The 20,168-nt window shown below is 40.5% G+C and overlaps 1 protein-coding gene across 1 annotated transcript in view; it reads right to left on the bottom strand.

The window, feature by feature from the left end:
- HIPK1 (homeodomain interacting protein kinase 1) overlaps positions 1-20,168 on the bottom strand; it is a 44,745-nt gene that overhangs the window by 13,498 nt on the left and 11,079 nt on the right. Inside the window, 8 exon segments of the mRNA XM_043964791.1 lie at positions 407-528; positions 4,346-4,571; positions 5,456-5,618; positions 6,005-6,189; positions 6,978-7,064; positions 7,847-7,966; positions 11,334-11,457; positions 18,846-19,923. Coding sequence (XP_043820726.1) covers positions 407-528; positions 4,346-4,571; positions 5,456-5,618; positions 6,005-6,189; positions 6,978-7,064; positions 7,847-7,966; positions 11,334-11,457; positions 18,846-19,921 — 2,103 coding nt within the window. The 5' untranslated portion in view covers positions 19,922-19,923.

Here is a 20,168-nt window from a genome sequence, read left to right as displayed (position 1 = left end):
ATGAAATCAACACAAGGATCAGGAGAAACAGGATTCCTTCTTTAAAGGAATATGAGATTGTGATCCAGTCTCCCAGACTTAAGTGACCAAGAGAAGCACCTGGCTATTGTGTATTTTAGAATTAAAAGAGAGTGAGTGAGTGTGTGTGAGTATCAATAATCAATTCAAAAGTAGGATTCTAATTCCAGTTCCAAGAGCTGAAAAACCCCAACTCAAGGGGGTTTCTATGTTCCTGACTCCTGTAACACACTAACAGGACTATCATCAGGGAAGAACATCTGAACTACCATCATTCACTGAAGAGGTTTTGCTTGATGTCCACTGAATTGTGACCAAGACCAGCAAGAGCCAGCTTGCACTAGTACTTCAGAGTTAGTGGGTCTCCAATTTGTCCTGGCTGTTTTACCTGGGTGAGAACTCCTGACTGGATCTGTAGTGGTTGAGCAGCAGGCGCTTGGGGCACAATCGGCACAGCATTATCCATTCTCACAGGAAATCCAGAATGCTTCGCAGGTGCCTGGAGTCCAGCTGCCAGGAACAATTAAGAGGGTGAGATTGCTTTACTGAGGAGGCAGATGTCCTTCCCTCAAGCCTTAGCCCCTTGCCACTTGACCCAAAGGACTTTGAGAAAGGGCCATATTTTGGGGAGTCAAGGAAAGCAAAACTGGCTTCCTCAAGAACAGGGCACTGGAAGAGGTCTGGCTCAAGGATAACCTGGTGTGTGCAGCTGAGCTCTGGGCCCTTCTCTAACAAAAAATAGAATGATACTTCTCCATGACATAAAAAGGATCACTGGACTCTATTCTCCATCCTCTGCCTATCAGTACAGACCAAAAATTACTCCACTAAGTTCTATGACCTAACTAACCATATTATTGTGATCTAAGGACAATTCGTTGTAATCAATGTCTCTTATTCATATCTATATCCCCTCACATCCACTTTGATCCATCAAAGTAAAAGTATAAACTGCTTTTCAAAATGGGACCATTTTGTATAAATATGATTTGAATGTAAAGCAACAACATAAATGTATTTATGTCCTTTATAAATGTATTTTACATTTACAAGAATATAAAGATGTTGCAACTCTCTTGACTTAGCAGCTAAGATGGCACTACTCAAAACAACAGAGGGTATGTTTTTCTAAGATTCACCTTCTAGGCCACAAAGGGATCTCTCCCTCTTATTCCACACACACACACAAACAAATAAAATTCATTAAGAAACGATTCATCTCCTTTTTTAAAATATTAGTACCAAAATTCAAGGGCCCAATACTTGAACTTATTAGAAATGCAATAGTTCTATTTCCAGATACCTCCTCTTCTATTTTCGAAATTTAACCAAATGCCTTGGAGTCACTGCTGCAAAAGCTTTAGCAACAATAACTTGTTTAGCAAGCATGGCCAACCTCCCCTGTAGTACACACGCTGCCATGGAGGAAGGGCAGTTTCCTAGCTTCCCAGAGGCACAGTGCACAAAACCATTTTAACCAAGGTTTCTAGGGAAGGCCTGTGGTCCTACTAAGACTTCACAGACCTTTCCTGCAAATGAAAATATTTCACCTGGGGAGGAGGAGAAGAAAAAGGGGAAAGACTCTAGAGTTTCCCTTTTTTGCTAGAATTAAGGAGGTGCTATAGGAAAACATCTCTCTAATTTACCAATGACCAATCAAATGATAAAATAGAAAATAGACAATGGCAGCTTTTTCTGTAGGTAATCATCATTTTCCTCCATACCACTCGAGCCTCCAAGTTTTCTGTGATCAAAACATGAGCCACTTCCATCAAAGGACTCCTCCAGCGACATTTTCTAAACTATCATCATCTCCCAAGCTCTCCTCATGTTGCTACCCTGGTACAAAATAAGAACAATCCACAAACCTAACAACTTTTGCTATCTACAGCAAATTGCTCTACTACCATTTTCCACTTTAGCTGCATCCTAACATGTTACACTCAAGGGAGACGCCAATCCAAAACTGTTCAAAACAAACTAAGGAAATTAAAATGATCTTTTCAGAAACAACTTTGATAGTCTAAGATTAGAATAAAAAAATGTACCCACCACCCTCCCCTCTTGGGTTGTGCAACCTCACCAGATTGTTTATCTTCTGGTCAGCATGCATAAAGCATATGGCTACCTGCAAATCTCCATTAATGTAGCAGCTTCCTCTAAATTGCTAACACTAGGGCTATAAGATTTGAGAAAGAAAAATTCAGTGAAGAAGCTCAAGCTTAGTTATCACTCCCAAGGTAATGGTCTACAGTAAAAGAAAACGGGGGGGGGGGGGGGGGGGGATGATATTTTGATAGTGGCCTTTGAATAAAAGCCACATCTATCTATCTGCTCAGTCTCAATAGTGCAGAAAATAGTACCTTAAAAGCTATGGGCTTCTAAGGCTGACTTCGGTCATCAGAAATGACCATGATTCTAAGTTATCTAATTCAGAGCTAACATCTGTATACAAGATGCAAGTTGAACACCAATCAAGTGCAATGATTTAAATATTAGAAATCAATATGGAATTACAAGAATTTTGAGATACAGCAGTACAAAAATAGTCAATTCTTAAGCTCAAGAGACCATGAATGACCTTCATGTGAATGAATGACTTTTATTATTGACACTGACACCTGCCTATACAGGAGACAGCAAGCACCCAAACTGCACAGCTAAGACTGCCCAAACTCACCTGTAAGCAGAAGACTCACTCGATTTTATACTGTAGCCTTAGAAGCTGCTATACTGCATACCAATACTGCTCCAGTTTTCTACTTCCCTTCTCAGCTAGCTAGTTGTAGACACTCCGAGAATAATCACTACAGAAGGAGCAGGAGATGAGCATGTCCAGGGGCTTACCCTTCTTACACATGCCCTGAGCTTAGAAATACAGAAGCCTCTGAAATAGAACAATTGCTCCTCAAGCCCCATCCACCACAGCTCAAACATTTAATAAGACCAAAACAAGGCTTTTTCCCGAATCTTCAGAAGTTGTTTTTTTTTTTCTTCAAGTCCCCCTATGTCCTCAAAACCTCCAGCTGAGAAACAACAGCCAACTCATGGGGCCACAGCTGTGAAAACTGCTCCCAGAGCACAGTTGAAGTGGAGACAGGGTGGGGAAAGGGGGTCAGGTAGGAAGGAAAGGAAGCAGTCCAGCAAGGCAAGCACAGGTATGATTCAAGACCCAATTACTTTCACTGGGCATTACAACCCAATACATAGGGGATTTTTCTGCTATAAATCCTTATAAATATGGGAAATTGGCGTAGGTTAGGTTAAATTTGCATTTACAGAAATTTGAATCTGCTCCTCCGCTCTCCCCGAGGCTTCTCCCTGGTGTACATGGCTATTTTTCTCTTCCCATCCCGGCAATCTTTCTGTCTCCCCTAGCCCTTCCTTCCATTCTTTCTGCTTCCTCCGACTCTGTCAGAAACCAGATAAACAAAAGTGCGACAGCCAATCAGCAACTATTAGAGAGAGAGACAAAGTACCTTGATTCTAAAGGCCTAGGAAGCATCTGGAAGGGCTCTAAATGCTGGTTTTCTGCTTTGAAGCTCTAGCAAAGGGATTACTCTCTCTATTGAGGAAAGAGGGAGCACACTCAGGTGGTTTCTCTAAAATAGTATAGCAACTTTTTTTATTTTTTTTTTCAGGGCAATGAGGGTTAAGTGATTTGCCCAGGGTCACACAGCTAGTGTCAAGTGTCTGAGGCTGGATTTGAACTCAGGTCCTCCTGAATCCAGGGCCGGTGCTTTATCCACTGTGCTACCTAGCTGCCCCCACAACTTTTTAAAAGACTTGTCAGACCACTGAGCAGGATTCCCCATCTTACTTCTTTCTAGAAGGGTCAGACAAGGAAGAGTGAAAGGGCTTTCCCCCAAGATTACAATACAATCATGGAGGAACAGAGGAGAAACAAAAATGCTTTTGGAAACACCCTAAGACAAAGCTTCTCCTCACCGGCTGCCTTACTCCTCCATTAATAATGGAGTCAGAAGCAGAAAAATGATTCACCAGGTAAGAAAAGCCGAATGACTTCTTCTCTTGCTCCTCCTCCTTTGCATGTGTCACGGACCATAGCTTTGGATAGTTTCCTATTGAATGCTTTATTTTGTCATTTAAGTACTGTAATTTTTTTTTTTTGGTGGAGCAATGAGGGTTAAGTGACTTGCCCAAGGTCACACAGCTAATAAGTGTCAAGTGTCTGAGGCTGGATTTGAAGAGTTCAAGAATAATAAGCTTCCAGAGAGAACAACTAAAACAAATACAAAGTGCAATAAGGTGCCCGAAGCAGGCACAGGGAGTCCCAACTATGTGAGACAGGGTTTTCCCCACATACTTTGAAAAGCAGGTGGACACACGATGAACGTCTGCTGGAATGGGTCTGTCTGAGTGCAAATCTGAGTAGTTCCAGGCTGCAAGGAAACACTCTGCTGGGCAACTCCTGCTACCGGTGCTGCCGATGACGGATACAGAGCGGACTGGTAGTTTAGCAGGGAGACATCTGAATTCGCCAGAGAGAGAGTAGCAGCTGCTGCAGTAGAACTGGATGCTAAAACACTGGCCTAGAAACCAGAAAGATTAGAGCTCTACTACAGAGGATGATCAGGGGGCACAATGTATTCTCTCTCTCTCTCACAGACACAGACACACAGACAACCCCCCACACACACACACACACACACCATTTACTGAACAGCTAACCCCGAGAAACAGGATAAAGATTGTATTTGAATAACCTTGTGGCTTAAGACACAAATTTTCAATCTCAAAAATGGAAACAGTCATTCGCCCTTAAAATATGTACCTCTTCTTTGGTTCCCAAACCAGTGGAAAGTGGTTGTCCCAGCTTTGTGCCATGTAAAAAGTGGCTGGATTTGAAATGCCACAATGGCTCCCCCCCCCCCTTCATTTAAACTCCATTTAAACGCACACAAAAATCTTCATTCAACCTTTTACTTTAAAAAATTAGTCCAGTTTAAACATTAAACTTAGGCTTTCAAAAGCCCAGACTTAAACACGATTGGGTTTTTTTTTTTTGAATGACAAATTGAAATTATACGCTATTAAAGTTAACAATAGTAGAAAGACCACTCAAAATGATCAGCCCAAATAACAAATACTAATAGCAGTGAGCCTAAGGCTCAGGACTACAACTAATAGTGAGCAAAAAGTTCAAGAGTTTGGTTCCATTTTCTTGATCTTTTTGTAAACTAAAAGCTCTCACAGGGCCGGAAGCAGATCTGTGCAATTCTCCTTTTGAGTAGGTGCTTAAGAAAGCATTGTGTGATGCAACCACAACACCACCACAATGAAGAATTCCTTATGTCATAACAAAGCTTCATTAACAAAGACTACTCTACCTACCCCTGCTGCTACATCGACCACCTTCTTTTCGTCCCACTTTGCTTTACATTTCCAAAACGAGTTTGTCCGGCTTCTGGCATACCTGATTGTGCCCAGTATTAAGCTGGTTGCTGAAGGTCATGGTTAGATTTGTGCTTGTGTTGGGGGCAACATGGGTGGTGAATGGGCTCTTGATCTGTTTCACTGTATCATACATGTGACCTCTCCTTTTGCAGATCTCCATATTCTGAAAGCACGACTTCACACTGCAACACAGAGATCGAAGATTCGGGACCCATCCAGAGAAGCAGTAATACCATGCAAACAAACAGTACACATTCCTTGGCATTAATATGAAGAAATGTGTTTTGTATGTTTTTTAAAATCATTGTGTGGGTATAAAGGGGTTTAATATACCTTTAAAAAGACAGTTCTTGATTAAAAAGAGAAAAACGGGTATGTAACCTCATGATTTGTAAATTAAAATTTTTAAAATAACCCCCAAAGACCCAAATATATAAGAACTAAAGTGGTAATCAAGTAAAGAGTTTTCTTTAACTAATAAAAGGGAATGAAGTAGGCAGTACAAATTTTAACACAAGCTGAAAACCGTAGCTAAAACTCCCCAATGCCAAAATTACCCCAAACTCACTGATTGCTATGTGGGAAATCCAAAAGATGAGTCATTGTCACAAATGGGTGGTTGAGGGTTTTCAGTGGAGTAATTCTCTTATCTGCATCAATTGTCAACATCTTTTTTAACAAATCAATGTACTCTCTTCGATCTGCCTTTTCTGCCAACATATCAGTTCCCTCTAAGTCTGTAGACATATTCACCTTTCCAAGAAAAAATTTTAAATGTTATATCCAATAACTTAAACGTTAATTACAGACACCAGCCATTTCTTTTTCCCTAAACTATGGACTCCCTAACAGAAGAATATGGGGAAAATTCCTTTTATTAATGGATTCCCTAAGTATCCAAACTAAAAGAAGTTCTCATTACCTTGTATGACCAAAAACCTACCCCAAATTTGTCAAATGGCCAAGAATTTCTAAATATTTCTAAAAATATAGCGTTTTTTCACTCAAAATTTAGAGATACCCTGGGGGCAACTAGGTGGCACAGTAGATAAAGCACCAGCCCTGGATTCAGGAAGACCTGAGTTCAAATCCGACCTCAGACACTTGACACTAACTGTGTTACCCTGGGCAAGTCACTTAACCCTCATTGTCCCACAAAAACAAAACAAAATTTAGACACACCCAAATAAGCATAAATCATGGGCATTCCTAATCTCCAAGACAAATTTTACTTATTGTTTAAAAGAATAAGAATGGGAAAGAAACCTGCTCATAAACATTTCACAAAATATCTGAGCCCAACTAGAACAGGCAATCAGAAATGATTAAGAAACAAGTATTTCTAAAAGTAATCTCTTGGCAAGATTTAAATGCCCTTTAATCACATATTAATTAATATGCAAATTTATTTCTCAAAGCAATGAGCATATATCATGCTGCTTAAGTAATATAGCCATTTCTTCTTTCGACCTGTCAACAAGGCTTTGAGTATCTATAGAAAGATAACATTTAATGGACTTGCCCAAACTTTCTATACTCACCTGGGCCATGTCATCTAAACAGTTGAATATGTACTTTCGGGCTTCTTTTGATTTTATTCCTGTTTCTAATTCATGCTCCTCTGGTGTCTGCAAAATATGATTTGTGGAGGGGGGATAAAATCCATCTGGTTGCAATGTTCACATTTTATTTTAAATAAAGGGCAGAAAGCAAAGAAACAAGTGTGGCCACCCTGTCAACCACAGATAGCAAACAAAAATGTGCAATACCTTGTAAAGAGAAGTTAATTCAGTATTTGGCCATCCTTTCAGAGATGGTTTTAAAAAAAAAAAACCACAAGCACACAACCCAGTGGCATAACAGTTCCTGATAAATAACATCCAGTCTTTTATGGAGGCTGTTTGGATATAATTTATTAGACAACACCAATGGTTTTAGAAACTAAAGGTATTTGGTATCCAGTAAGCCAATGAGGCAAAGAGCCAGGGGTTAATCAAATTACTACAAGGAGAGATTCTCTTGAGAGAGAGAAATAGGCCCGAGAGAAAAAAGCAGATTTATTTTCAGGAAACACCTAAGGCCTCAATGCTTAGTACTACAAGAAAAATACACTGGGTTTTTGACAAGCAGAATAAACACTCCCTAATAGATGGTCATTACATAAATTATTTGAGTTATTCACACCACTTAATTCTCTTTCACAACTACTGATTGTGAATGAGCAAAATCACTTCAAATAGCAGACATTTAAAAACAAATCTTTATGACTGGGCTATGGCAAAATGAACATAATATAAAGTCATTTTTTAAAAATAGCTATTAAACACATATGTTCATTTTAACTTATACGTGGATTTTATGCTAAAATAATGAATTCTTAGGATTTAGGGAAAGAAAATAAAAAACAGACCTTTAGCCTCCACAGTGGATAACCCAAATTAGGATCTCTGTTGAAAAACCTGCTTGTTTTCGTTCCTGCACTCAAAAGATATTCTGCTGGCAGACCCTGTGTTTGCGAAATGTAACGAATCTGAAAACAAACCAACAAACAAATCAAAACACCAAGTAGGAGAATGTTTCAGGTTAAATCCTAAATCTCTAACCAATTGATAATAAAAAGAGAAAGGCATGGTAAACAAATTGTGTTCAATTTTTAAACAATATACCAAAACTGAAATTTACTTATAAATACATATACATGCCAACCCACACAGAAGCATCATCGTCCCTGTAATTCCTCAAAGTTTACTCTGCATTTCCTTGTTATTGCATCAGTTAACTATCTAAAAAGACATGAGACCTAGCAATTCTGAACTGTCTATTTATGAAGTTTTATGAACTCTCTTTTGATACAAATTTTAGAAAACTTGAGGGGAAAAAAACCCTCAGTAGCTCCCCTGGAAGGGCTTTTCCTGGTTCTGCAGGTTAGCTTTGATACATGTATCTGAAGGTCAGGGAAACTTTGGCTTTCCTCAAGACCCATTTTCTCCATGAAGTCTCCCCTGATAACTCCCAGCTCTCACTAATACATCTCCCCTTTCTCTGAATTGCTCTCATCTGTACTACTTAAGTGAATTCTCCTTTATACACTGCTTGCTAATTGCTTCTACAGCAAAAGGATCACAATAAAAAATAAGAGGGAGCTTAGAAATCATTCAGTCCAACCCCACCTCCTCCATCACCATTTTACAGATGGGGAAATGAATCTCCGAGGGGTGAAGGGACTTGCCTCAGGTTACCTCCACAACTAACAAGTAGCAGATCTGGGATTCAAACCCCTGTCTGGGAAGTCCAAAATCCAGTGTTTTTGCAACTACACCAAAGCTATACACACTCCACAGGTGGTGTGCTCACCCTCAAAATCCAGTTAAAGCCTTCAGGACACAGACCAAGTTTTTCCTTTTTTTTTTTTAAACCGCCACTGCCCACTGTCCCCTCCCCCACCCCCCCAAAAAACAAAACAAAACAAAGCTGAGCTGAAAGGAGAGACAAATACTTGACTGGTTTCCAGGAGGTATAAATTTTGTTTAAGCTCTAAAACAGTAATCAGCTTATTTATTCTCTTCAAAAAAGAATTGTTCTGCTATTAAAGTGTAAATACATTTGAAAAGTACTTGCTTCAGCAGTACATATACTAAAATATATTTGAAAAAATAAATTAAAAATCATCAATACAAAGGCAGTAAAACCAAAGGCCAGTTTTAGACATCAGCAGCACATTCTTCAAAATCAGAACAATGAAATTAATAAATAAGTGCCCCATGAGACATGGGGAAATGACTTCGTGTAGACAGAGGGCTTGACCTGGAGTTAGAAGGACTTGGGTTCAAACATGGGCTCAGACACTTACTACCAATACAACCCTTAACCTTTCTGGGACTCAGTTTCTTCATCTGTAAGATGAGTTTAGCACTAATATCTATTCCCACAGAGTTGTTGGAAACCAAGTCAAGTCAACAAAACATTTATTAGGCACCTACTATGTGCCAGGCACTGTGTACTAAGTGCTGAGGATACAAAGAAAAGCAAAAAAGATAGCCCCAGTTCTCAAGACCCTCCAAGTCTGATGGGGGAGATAACAAGCAAACAGCTTTGTGCAGACAAACTATATACAGGATAAAGTGGACGCCATCTCTGGAGCAGGAGGAACTTAAGAGCAGGTTAAGGAAGATGGAGAAAAGCTCTTTGCAGAATGTCTAACTTTAGCTGAGACTATAAAGCCCCAGGCATGTCAGTCAGGCAGTGAACAGAAGTTCCTGGAGTTGGAATGTCATCAAATGAGATAAAATATGGAAAGCACTATATACACGTCAGCTATGATAATTACTCAGGGCTGTTTTGTGCTCCACAATTTAAATAGTTCTTTGTGATAAAAGCCTAGGAAACCACCAGTCTGTTCTTCACAACTAACCCGATCCAGCTTCAGAAGAAGATATCACAAAGAAACACTGGGTGTTAATAACAGCAACAGTGTTTCTGTGTGATTGTATGTGGGACACGCTGCCTAAAGCTTCCCCACAACTTGCAACGTTCTCATGACTGAGCCCTGGAAAAACCACCTTCCGGAATGCACCACCTCCAGTCGGTCTCGCCCTCTCCAGCACCACACCCAAATAGCGATAAGATTCTCAGAATGATCAGATCTTTTTTCTCCCATAAACATCCAAACCACCCTTCTATATCTTCAGTTTATTATTTGTTTGTAAGGCTCCACTCCCCAGGATAACAATCTTTCACTGGGAGAATGGAGGCTGGTACCAGATACATGACAAAGGTGGATCTAGTAATGAGCTGGTTAATCAGTTGTAGCCAATTTCTTAAGTGCAAAAAATAAAAATAAAAATAAATCAACTTTGCTACTGGATTAATTCTCACAAGGTGGAATGAATGGAATTGCACAAATTACAGCACAAAATATGAACATTTATGAAACCTATGCTTGTCCAAAAATCAACTTCTGGAAACTGGTAGATGTCACCTTTCCTCCAATGTACAACAATATCATTAGACTTGTGAATAGAAGATAAACATAAGTTCATCTTTTTTTTTAATGGATCTGTACCACAAAGCCACCATTTAATTGGGGGGTGGGGGGAAATCATTTGAGAGTAATTTCCATAGCCAAAATCCTACACCTCCTTCCACAATTTCTCAAACTCAAGGGCCACTTTCAAAGTGACTTAACAAAACATAGGAGGAAACTGCAGGATTGCAGGAAATTACAGGATTGTTGCAGATTTCTCTCTTAACCATCAGAACCACACGTGCTATGTGAGCAAAGCAAAGGAGCCAGGAATGGAAAGGAACTTTCACAATTATCTAGTCTAGACTTTTACAGATGAGAAAACACTGAGGTACGATTTCCATCAGAGATTATTTCCTTCATCAATTCTCTTCCATAGGGACACTTGTAAACATATTTCAGTTTCAGGAGTATTTTATTCTAGTACACCTCCTCTAAACAAGAAATAACTGTTTTCACAAAGTGCAGGTTCATTCAAACTTCAATAATGAAGCACATGGAATTCCACAGTGAAAATTCTAATTTTTCATCTCTATCTTTCTTTTGGGTCTTAATTCACAAAACAAAAAAGTACCCTGAAGCTAAGCCTCTGGAGCTATCCATGGGTGACTAGTCATTCCAAGGAGAGAAAGAAAGATCCATCCTTTTTTGGAAATGTCAAATACCCAAAACTGCCATAAGGACCCTGAATTATTGCAGTTTTGAGGAGCAGATGTTGGAGGAAAGGTGTTAAAACACACCACTCTTCTTTTTCTAAGATCCACAAATTTCCCCTGGGCTTGGACTTTCACCACAACAGCTTCTCCCCTAATATCTAACCACTCCGCTAGGAAACAACTCGCCTGGCCTGTTCCCACCCCAATCCCTTGCTTACCTGATCATATTCTGAAGCACCAGGATAGAGAGGCCATCCCAGGAACAGCTCAGCTATCACGCAGCCCAAGGACCACATGTCAATAGCCTCACAAAATGGCAGCCCGAGAATGATTTCAGGAGCTCTACAAAACAAAAACATCAGACCAAAAGATGGGTTGTGAGCAATGAAACTGAAAATTATCTCTGATGTATTAACCAAGGAGTTCTGTACCTTTCTCCTCTCATGAAGATATTAAATGAATAAATTGGTTCTCTTTGCTAAGTCTAGAGCAAAAACATTTATCTTAGGACCATAGGTTTAGAGCTGGACATCTAAACCCCACATTTTACAGATGAAGAAACTGAGGTGCAGAGAGACTATGTGACTTGCTGAGGGTCACACAGCTGGTGAGTGTCTAGGGATAAACCCTCTCCACTTATACCATGTATAAAGCTACAACTCCTGCAATGTGAAAAAGATTTCTAAGGTGCCTGAGAGGAGAATGCAAATCAAGAAATAAGTTCTGGCAGTAAATAAGCTTGGAATTCTATGGAGTAGAAAGTTCCTTGAGCACAATGGAAATGTTTTACATGACTGTACCTGTATAAAGTAAATCTAATTACCTGACATCCCAGGGAGGGTACAGGGAGGAAAGTAGGGAGAGAATTTGGAACTAAAAATTTTTTTAAATGAAAGTTAAAAAAAAAGTTCCTGGGGACAGCTAGGTGGCACAGTGGATAAAGCACCGGCCCTGGATTCAGGAGGACCTGAGTTCAAATCCGACCTCAGACACTTGACACTAGCTGTGTGACCCCTGGGCAAGTAAGTCACTTAACCCTCACTGTCCTGCAAAATAAATAAATAAACATTAAAAAAAAAAAAGTTGCTGGCATCCTGTAGATCTTTATCAAATAAAATTCCCTTGCTGATTTCAGTTAGGGTCTGTATAACAGAACTGGGTACATAATGCTCCAGAACTTCTTTCTAATACCACCAAAATGAAAAAAAAATATTAAAGGTGGAAAAAATATTAAAGATGCATATAAATATGCCTCAGACAAAGAAGGAGTGAAGGAAAGAGATTCCCCCCCCCTTCCCAACTGTCTCTCTTTTAACCTGCAATTTCATCTCTACTCACATATTAACTGTGCTTTGAAGACACAAAGAAACCAGGATTTGACTGTCACCTTTCATATGTCTTGCATTAAGTTCAGTGTCAAGTGCTAGGAAATTCCAAGTTACTTGTGAGCTAATTCCTCTCTTGCTTTTTATCCCAACTTATTGTATCACACAATGACATCATGAATACCAGTTTTCAGCAAGAAACTATTTCTACCCCTTTTAAAATCATTCAGAAAAGCCCATGATAATATGAAATTTCCATTTCTCAGCCCTTTAAAAAAAATGTAGGTGGAATCAAGCCTTTTCACTGAGTAGCCTTAAATTTTCATCCTGGGAAAAGAAAAGGTTTCCCTGTTTTCAATTTCCAAAGATCTGAGTTAATGTTTTATGCTAACAATAAACTCCACAGAAAGCTGAAGCTCATAACATGTGTTCTATCAAGTTCCCTATTGATCCCTCTGCAGAAGAAATGAAGCAGTCATTTGTCATGCAAGTGAAACAAGCAAGCCAGCATTAAGAAAGCCCAGGAGGAAAAACCCTTCACTTGAGAAATACTGGAAAAGACACCGGGGCACTGAGGACTTGCTCAAGTTAGGAACTCATCTGGTCTGTTGAAGAGGGGCTTGTACAACAAGCACCAAGCTTCCACAACCAAGCCCAATAACAAACAGCACAAGACACAGCTATCCAGACCAGACTTGCCCATCTGCCAAGTCTCAAGTTCCTTTCAGTTGAAGTTCTTCAAGAATAATCATCCTAGGGGGCAGCTAGGTGGCACAGTGGATAAAGTACCAGCCCTGGATTCAGGAAGACCTGAGTTCAAATTCAGCCTCAGACACTTGACACTTACTAGCTACGTGACCCTGGGCAAGTCACTTAACCCTCATTGCCCCACAAAAAAAAAAAAAGTAATCATCCCAATTAAGCTCCTATACTCTATACTATAGCAGAAGAAAGAGAATCTTAACATTCAGTTAAGAAGTTTCAATCCCAGGAATCCAAAGAGGTTTTAACATACAATTAAGCAATTTAATAAAGAATTATGATACATCTTGTCCCAAGGATTTCCTCTATTTGTTCTAAGTACAGATCTTTCCAGGAAGGAAATTTTCCTATTAGCCAGCAATACCTAGGCTTCAAAAAAGCTCATTCTGGAGGCATTATTAATCTCTCAGAACAGTTCGTGCTTTTTAAAGAGGCTCTGACCAGTGAAAGCCCCAGAGAAAAGAGAACTCAAACAGACCCCCTCCTCATTACAGAGAGGAAGCCTGCAATAATTAATACTGGCAAATGCCATCTTCTGGCATGCGATGCTTTGTTTTAGTTGTTTTTATTTGCCACAAGCGAGGTTTGGGGTTTTTTCCCATAATCAGAAAGACTTACAGCACCAAGAAAATGTATGTAAGGGGTTTTCCTGAGTAGTAGTCCAAATAAAAATAATTAAAGTTTTATGGTACTTTAAAGTTTGGTTAAAAAACAAACTTAATGATGATCTCATGAGGTAAGTAGTACAAGTACTGTCTCCAATTTACAAATGAGCAAACCAAGGCTGAGAGGTTAATTTGCCCAGAGTGGTTGGGCTACAGTTTGTGAGGGTCAGATCAGGTGTTGTCTTCACTACCCCCTGGACCACAATGTCTCCTAAAAAGAAAGCAGCTCCCATTCCTCCACTACCATAGGGTTTATAAACCCCACATAATCTCATTTGATTCTCACAACTATGTGCACAAGCAGCACAAATATTATCATCACCACTTTACAAGATAAAGATATTGAAGATGAGGTTAAAACCCCAACACCACAGGGACAGCTAGGTGGCGCAGTGGATAGAGCACCAGCCCTGGATTCAAGAGGACCTGAGTTCAAATCTGGCCTCAGGCATTTGGCACTTACTGGCTATGTGACCCTGGGCAAGTTACTTAACCCCAATTGCCTCACCAAAAAAAAGAGAGAGAGAGAGAGAGAGAGAGAGAGAGAGAGAACCCCAACACCACCTAGCTAGCAAGCAACCGGGCCCCTTAATTAATTTCCAATACAATGCTCTTGACAAGATACCTCTTACCAAAGCTAAAAGTCATAATCCTTGAACAAGGCTTCATGGATTCTATTATAGTTACTGGTCCTGTACAGATCATCAGCAAGTTGGAAGCTTACCGCCAGTTCCTTATTTTGAACAGCTAATGGCTGTGGCTTGTTGCCACCTCTTACGGGACTATTTGACTTGGATTGTGGAATTCTTAAAAGAAGCAACCTTCAAAACTCAAAATACTTGAATTGTGGGCAGAGGCCCAGGTCCGGGCACCACTCCTGTTGCAGGTGGTTGCAACTGCACAGAACTGATGGAATTTCAGTTTAATGAAATACCAATGGCATGTGTTTTTCCAGTGGAGAGGTGACAGCTCTCTACTTGATTAAGAGCTTCTAACAAGTTCAGAAACAACATAAAAGTAGAGCAAAGGCAAGGGACGTGAAATTTCAACTGTAGCTAGCAGAAGCAATCATGTTCAAGCTTAGGGCAGTGCTCAAACCAGCTGGCAGGCAGAGCTCAAAAACGGCTATCTGCCAGAGCCAAGGTTCTGGCCTAGAACACTGTCAGTCACCCACAGAGGAGGGGCTGACTAATTCTACCACCCCAGCCTTACAAGGAAGACCTGTTAAATCCCCAAAAGGTAGAGTTACAGGAAGGGGCCTGGCCATCCAATGACTCATTATGGAACAGGTAATAAACATACTTTTTATGTTTCTCAAGCTCAAAGTTTTGGTCCATGAAGGAAAATAGTCTCTCTGCCCCCTTCCAATAAAAATGAAAAATATTAACTGGAGGAGATATCATTTTCCCACATTAGCTTCCTGCTGTTTCTGGGGCAGCAAAAGCAGCTGAAGAAATCTATAGCTGTTTCCTCAGAACAGTTCCACTGCAAAATCAAAGGCAATAAATAAGAGAAAAGCAGAAGGTAGCTCAAAATGAGGCTTGCTCAGCTCACTGTACCCTTCTCCTTATACTGAAGACTGGAAATGTTCAGCTCACAAATATGCAAAAACCAAGAAAGACAAACTATTTCCCTTTATGTAGAACAGAAAACAATCCTGGAAAAATCCACATAGGAACAGGAATATGATAACCAACCCTTGTAGCAGCTAAGATTTCTTAAACAGTTTTTTTCATTATTTATCTTCTTTCACTAACCCTACCCCATATAACCTCTCAGTCTCTCAAAAACCTACAAACTGAACACCACCTGGGAAGGGTCACTTGCCAGGTGTTCACTGCTTCAACTGAAGCAGAAAACATGACAAACATTTGTAGCCCCACTTTGCTAGAGAAATGCTTTTAACTGCTGTCAACGGAAGAAATACCATGGTCTAAATAGGTCTTAATTTTTTTTTTTCACCTTTAAAGCTACAACCCACTTTGGACAGATCACCAAAAAAGGTCAAATTACTAAAGCCAGCAGTGGGAACAGGAGTTCCTCCCTCGTGATTTCTCAACTTCAAACTTACTTTAAATTGAAAAACTCCCTGAGGCACTAAGACTTATTTTCACTGAGCTCTAGACAACTGGGTTTGGAAAGCCTAGACAACAAGAGCATTTAGCACAAATCATCCTTTTCACGACTCTTTGTTTTCCCTTTCTCATCTCAAAGACATTAAGTCCAGTCACCAGAGATCAGAGAGATTACATCAAATCTAACTTTCTACAGGCATGACTAGTTAGAATGTATACAGTTTCACTGTAACTAGCTGAAGATTTTTTTTTTGTTTGCTTTTTCTTTAAATGATAGAATGGTGGGGAAAGTGCTTTTCCTTACAAGATCCTGTCCTGCTACATATCAAATAATAAAAACTCAACTAGAAATATGGGCCAGCTAGTCTGCTAAAAGAACAGAAAACCACCCGCATGGAAATTGGTGATTCTAGTTATACAAGGGTTCACACATTAGAGCAAAACCTTTGTCCCCCCCAAGAACTCAAAACTCAGACGACAATCTGTCTGAAGCAAGTCAGCATTTATGTGGGCCAAGCACAAAGTTCATTGATTTTAGTTCTATCTACTATCTGAGTAGGTTATGCTATCTATTAGAAAAAAATTGGGAAAAATGTGTAATAGCTTGCTAATATTTTGATATGCAGGATCATCATGAAATGTTTTAAAATTGAGAAGATGAAAGATTAGCTTTGAAGTTTGGATGTCTCAGTGACCAGAAAGACTTCCCTGTTTCCTAAAAGGGGCAAATGTTTGATGCATTCTTTTAAAAAAGGGGGTTAAAAAGCAGCATCAAAGAACCTTAAGTCTCCCACCGTGGATAAAAGCCAATGATACAGCTAGGAAACCTTAGTCCTGCTGCTACCAGAGAGGAGGAGCACAGATAACATCCAATTCAAAAAGTCCAGAATCATAAACCTCAGAAACTGCATTGAATGTGCCTCTGCTTCTAGGTGAGCCTCTCACCTAGCTTGGGTTAAGATTTCATTGCTATATAGTTGAGGGGCCAAGTGTTGTGGGCAGTTAAAGAGCTCTGTTGAATTATCAGGGGACAGAGTCAAAGCATTTGAAAATCCCATGTCCTTTTTTGGAGAAAGGCAATCAATAAATCCAGCTTCATCACCTCAGGGTATACTCAAGATCAAAATTACTCAAGTGACAACTTCATATGAACGGGCAGAGAGGAGATTGCAGTTATCAGCTCTCTACACACTACTGAATTCTAGCTAACACATTAAACCAGTACGATCCTCCTACGATTTTGAAATGAAAATCCATTAAAATGTTTTCTATAATTCTGCATATACTCTGATTGAGATTTCAAAAACTTCATCTCTGAAATTACTAGCAATTACTAATAAAGGCTAAGTTCTAAAAGTAGAATGCATTGTGTCCAATCTGAGGTAAAGAGTTAAATTAAAGAAACATGGGAGAAAGAGTGGAAGTGGGAGCACAGAGGGAAAAAAAAAGATCAGAAAAGGAAAGAAAAGCTAAAACAGCCACTCCTTTATTTTGGATTATTTTCCCATTACTTCCATAAGCAGGTGGCTAGGCAGTTGGTCCTTCAAACTACATGTAATCTGTGATGGGGGAACAGCTAAAGAAAACTAGAGTCAAGTTAATTTTGCCTAGAACTGTTTTGTAACTGAGTAAATTACTATTTTTTTTAGTAAATGAGGATCAGAATCTGAAAGCCTAAGGTAGGCTTACCTGGGGGAGCAGGGGAACAAACCCCAGAAGCTCTCATAATTCTTTTCCCCACACTTCATTTTAGAGTTAATATAACAAAAAAGAATGGGGGCCAGAAAGATCCAAGACAGTAGAATGCAAGTACTTCTGGCATGTGTTATTATCTAGGAAATAAAAGTCCTTGAGTGAGCAAAGGGTAGTTAAGGTTTTTTTGTCAGGGTCAAGGACTTTGTTCTACTTATTTAATAGCTGCATTTTTCTTCAATTCTATGTTTCTCAATACTGGTGGTAATAACTATATCTGTGACAAAGACAAAGTTGTCTTTCAATAACTTTCAATAATTATGTCTTTCAATAACTGATTAACGTATCAATCTAAGAGTATAACAAATTATGTGACACTCAGGTTAAGAGCCAAGCCAGTCAAAATCTTTTGGCTATGATGAGAAGGAAAAGAGAAAATCACACAGACTAGATAACCTCTGGGGTCCCTCTAAATCTCAGGTCAGCTCCAAATCTGTGATCCTACAATCTTGGGGGGGGGGGGGATGAAAGACAGCCTAAAATGTGATTCAGAGACAATGGCTACTAGGGTTGTAGCTGATGAGTGTTTTTTCCCTCAACGATATTTAATATTACCCTGTTAAGAGGCTTAGAGAAGGGGAGCAGAGCCAAGATGGAGAAGGAAGAGAAACAGCTATGTTCATCAGTAATAGAGCCTACCTTGCACTAAAGAAAATGAGTATGGGGTAGAGTGGTCTTAGAGAAAGAATCATGGGGGTGACACAACTTGTGACACCCCTCAAACTCTCAGAAGAGTAGGAGTGCCTTACTCTATTCTCAAAAAGTGGCTACAGGGGCAGCTAGGTGGCACAGTGGATAGAGCACTGGCCCTGGATTCAGGAGGATCTGAGTTCAAATATGGCCTCAGACACTTAACACTTACTAGCTGTGTGACCCTGGGCAAGTCACTTAACCCCAATTGCCCCACCAAAAAAAAAAAAAAAGGTGGCTACAAAGGATGCATGGAGAAGAACCCCAATCAACCCCAAGAAAAGGCAAGTCTAGAAACAAGTTTCTGTAGATCGCTCCTCAATTTCTGGGAAGTACAGCCTATCCCCATGGGCCTATGTTGTGCTAATGGAAATGACTCTAGTGCTCTGTGGACTGTGTGTTTTAAGAGTGGCTCTCTAGTACAGCCATGTGGCGATCTTCACCAAGGGACAGATACTTGCCTGTAGTACCGTGACTGTAAGTAGGTGGAGCATACAGCTTTGGATACGTGGCTGGCAGAGCCAAAGTCAATAACCTTCACGCGGTATGGCTGGCGCACAGGATCCACCAGCATGATGTTTTCTGGTTTGAGGTCGGCATGGATCAAGCCAAGGCTCTTGAGCTTCATCAGAGCAGTGGCCACCTGCTGTAGGATGGGCCGGATGTACTTCAGCGGCAATGGACTAAACTTGTTCTGCTTTAGGAAATCATATAAGTTCTGCTCCAGCATCTCGAACACAAGGCAGGTGTGATTCTTGTGCTGGAAGCACTCATAAGAACGGACAAAATTGTACTCGTCAGCATTCTCACTGCTCAGGCGGGAGAGGATGCTCACTTCAATCTGCCCCTGGCGGGCATAGGAAGGGTGGTTTTTCAAGATCTTAATGGCGACAATCTCCTTAGTACTCCGCTTCCAGCACTTGGCCACCTGTCCAAATGTCCCCCGGCCCAAGAACTCTAGGACCTCGTAGCTGTTGGTCATGGAGCAAAGGATTTCATGCTGGACCAGCTGGTAATCCCCTTCTCCACTGGAACTGCTGTTCTTGGTGGTCACGGTGGTGGTCGTGGCAGCGGCACCCACCACGGTCCTGTTCTGCAGCATGAGAGGGGGATGTTCTTCTATGATCTGCACGCTACCGTTGCTGTCCACCTCCTCACTTTTTCTTTTCAAGCCACATTTTTGGTAGGGCTCCAGCAAAGAAACGTTGCCTCTGTGAGCAAGGGTCTGACTGCTCTGGAAGGATGTTGTGGCAGCAGCGGCCGTGCTGTCAGCGGCCGTGACCACGATGGGCTCCACTGCGGGAGCTGGCAGGAGGAGGCTCTGGTCGTAAGAAGGGAGATTGAAACTCGTCACCTGGTGAGAGGAGCTGGCTTGCCCTTGGGCGGCTGAGAGGTTCTTGCTGTGGGTATAATACTTTTCGTTGCTGCTCTGTCCTGAAACATCCCAGCCAGAAGGCTCTATTTTCAGTTTCTTTGCACTGCAGAAGGCACTCGACGAGACTGACGGGGGGGAGAACACCTGCAGCTGTGATGCCATACCTAGAGCGACCAAGAGACAGAAAAGACGTTAGCAACAGTCTCGACTAGTGCACACTGAGTGAGCAGGGAAGCAAACTCTGTCTTTTAGAAAATAATCTGAAAGAGCTTTCTAAATAAAATATTATTGATACTTCTGGTTTTTTACATCATCTGTATTTCTCTATTTCCCAATATAAGCTTCTCCCCTTCCCCAACGCCATCCCTAAAAGTTCAGTAGAACTAAACACATCAGAAAAGCCTGACAT

The sequence above is a fragment of the Dromiciops gliroides genome, chromosome 4 (genome assembly GCF_019393635.1).
Source record: "Dromiciops gliroides isolate mDroGli1 chromosome 4, mDroGli1.pri, whole genome shotgun sequence".
Lineage (NCBI taxonomy): Eukaryota > Metazoa > Chordata > Mammalia > Microbiotheria > Microbiotheriidae > Dromiciops > Dromiciops gliroides.
Note: the sequence above shows the minus strand (reverse complement) of the source record. Positions and strands in the feature narration are given on the sequence as shown.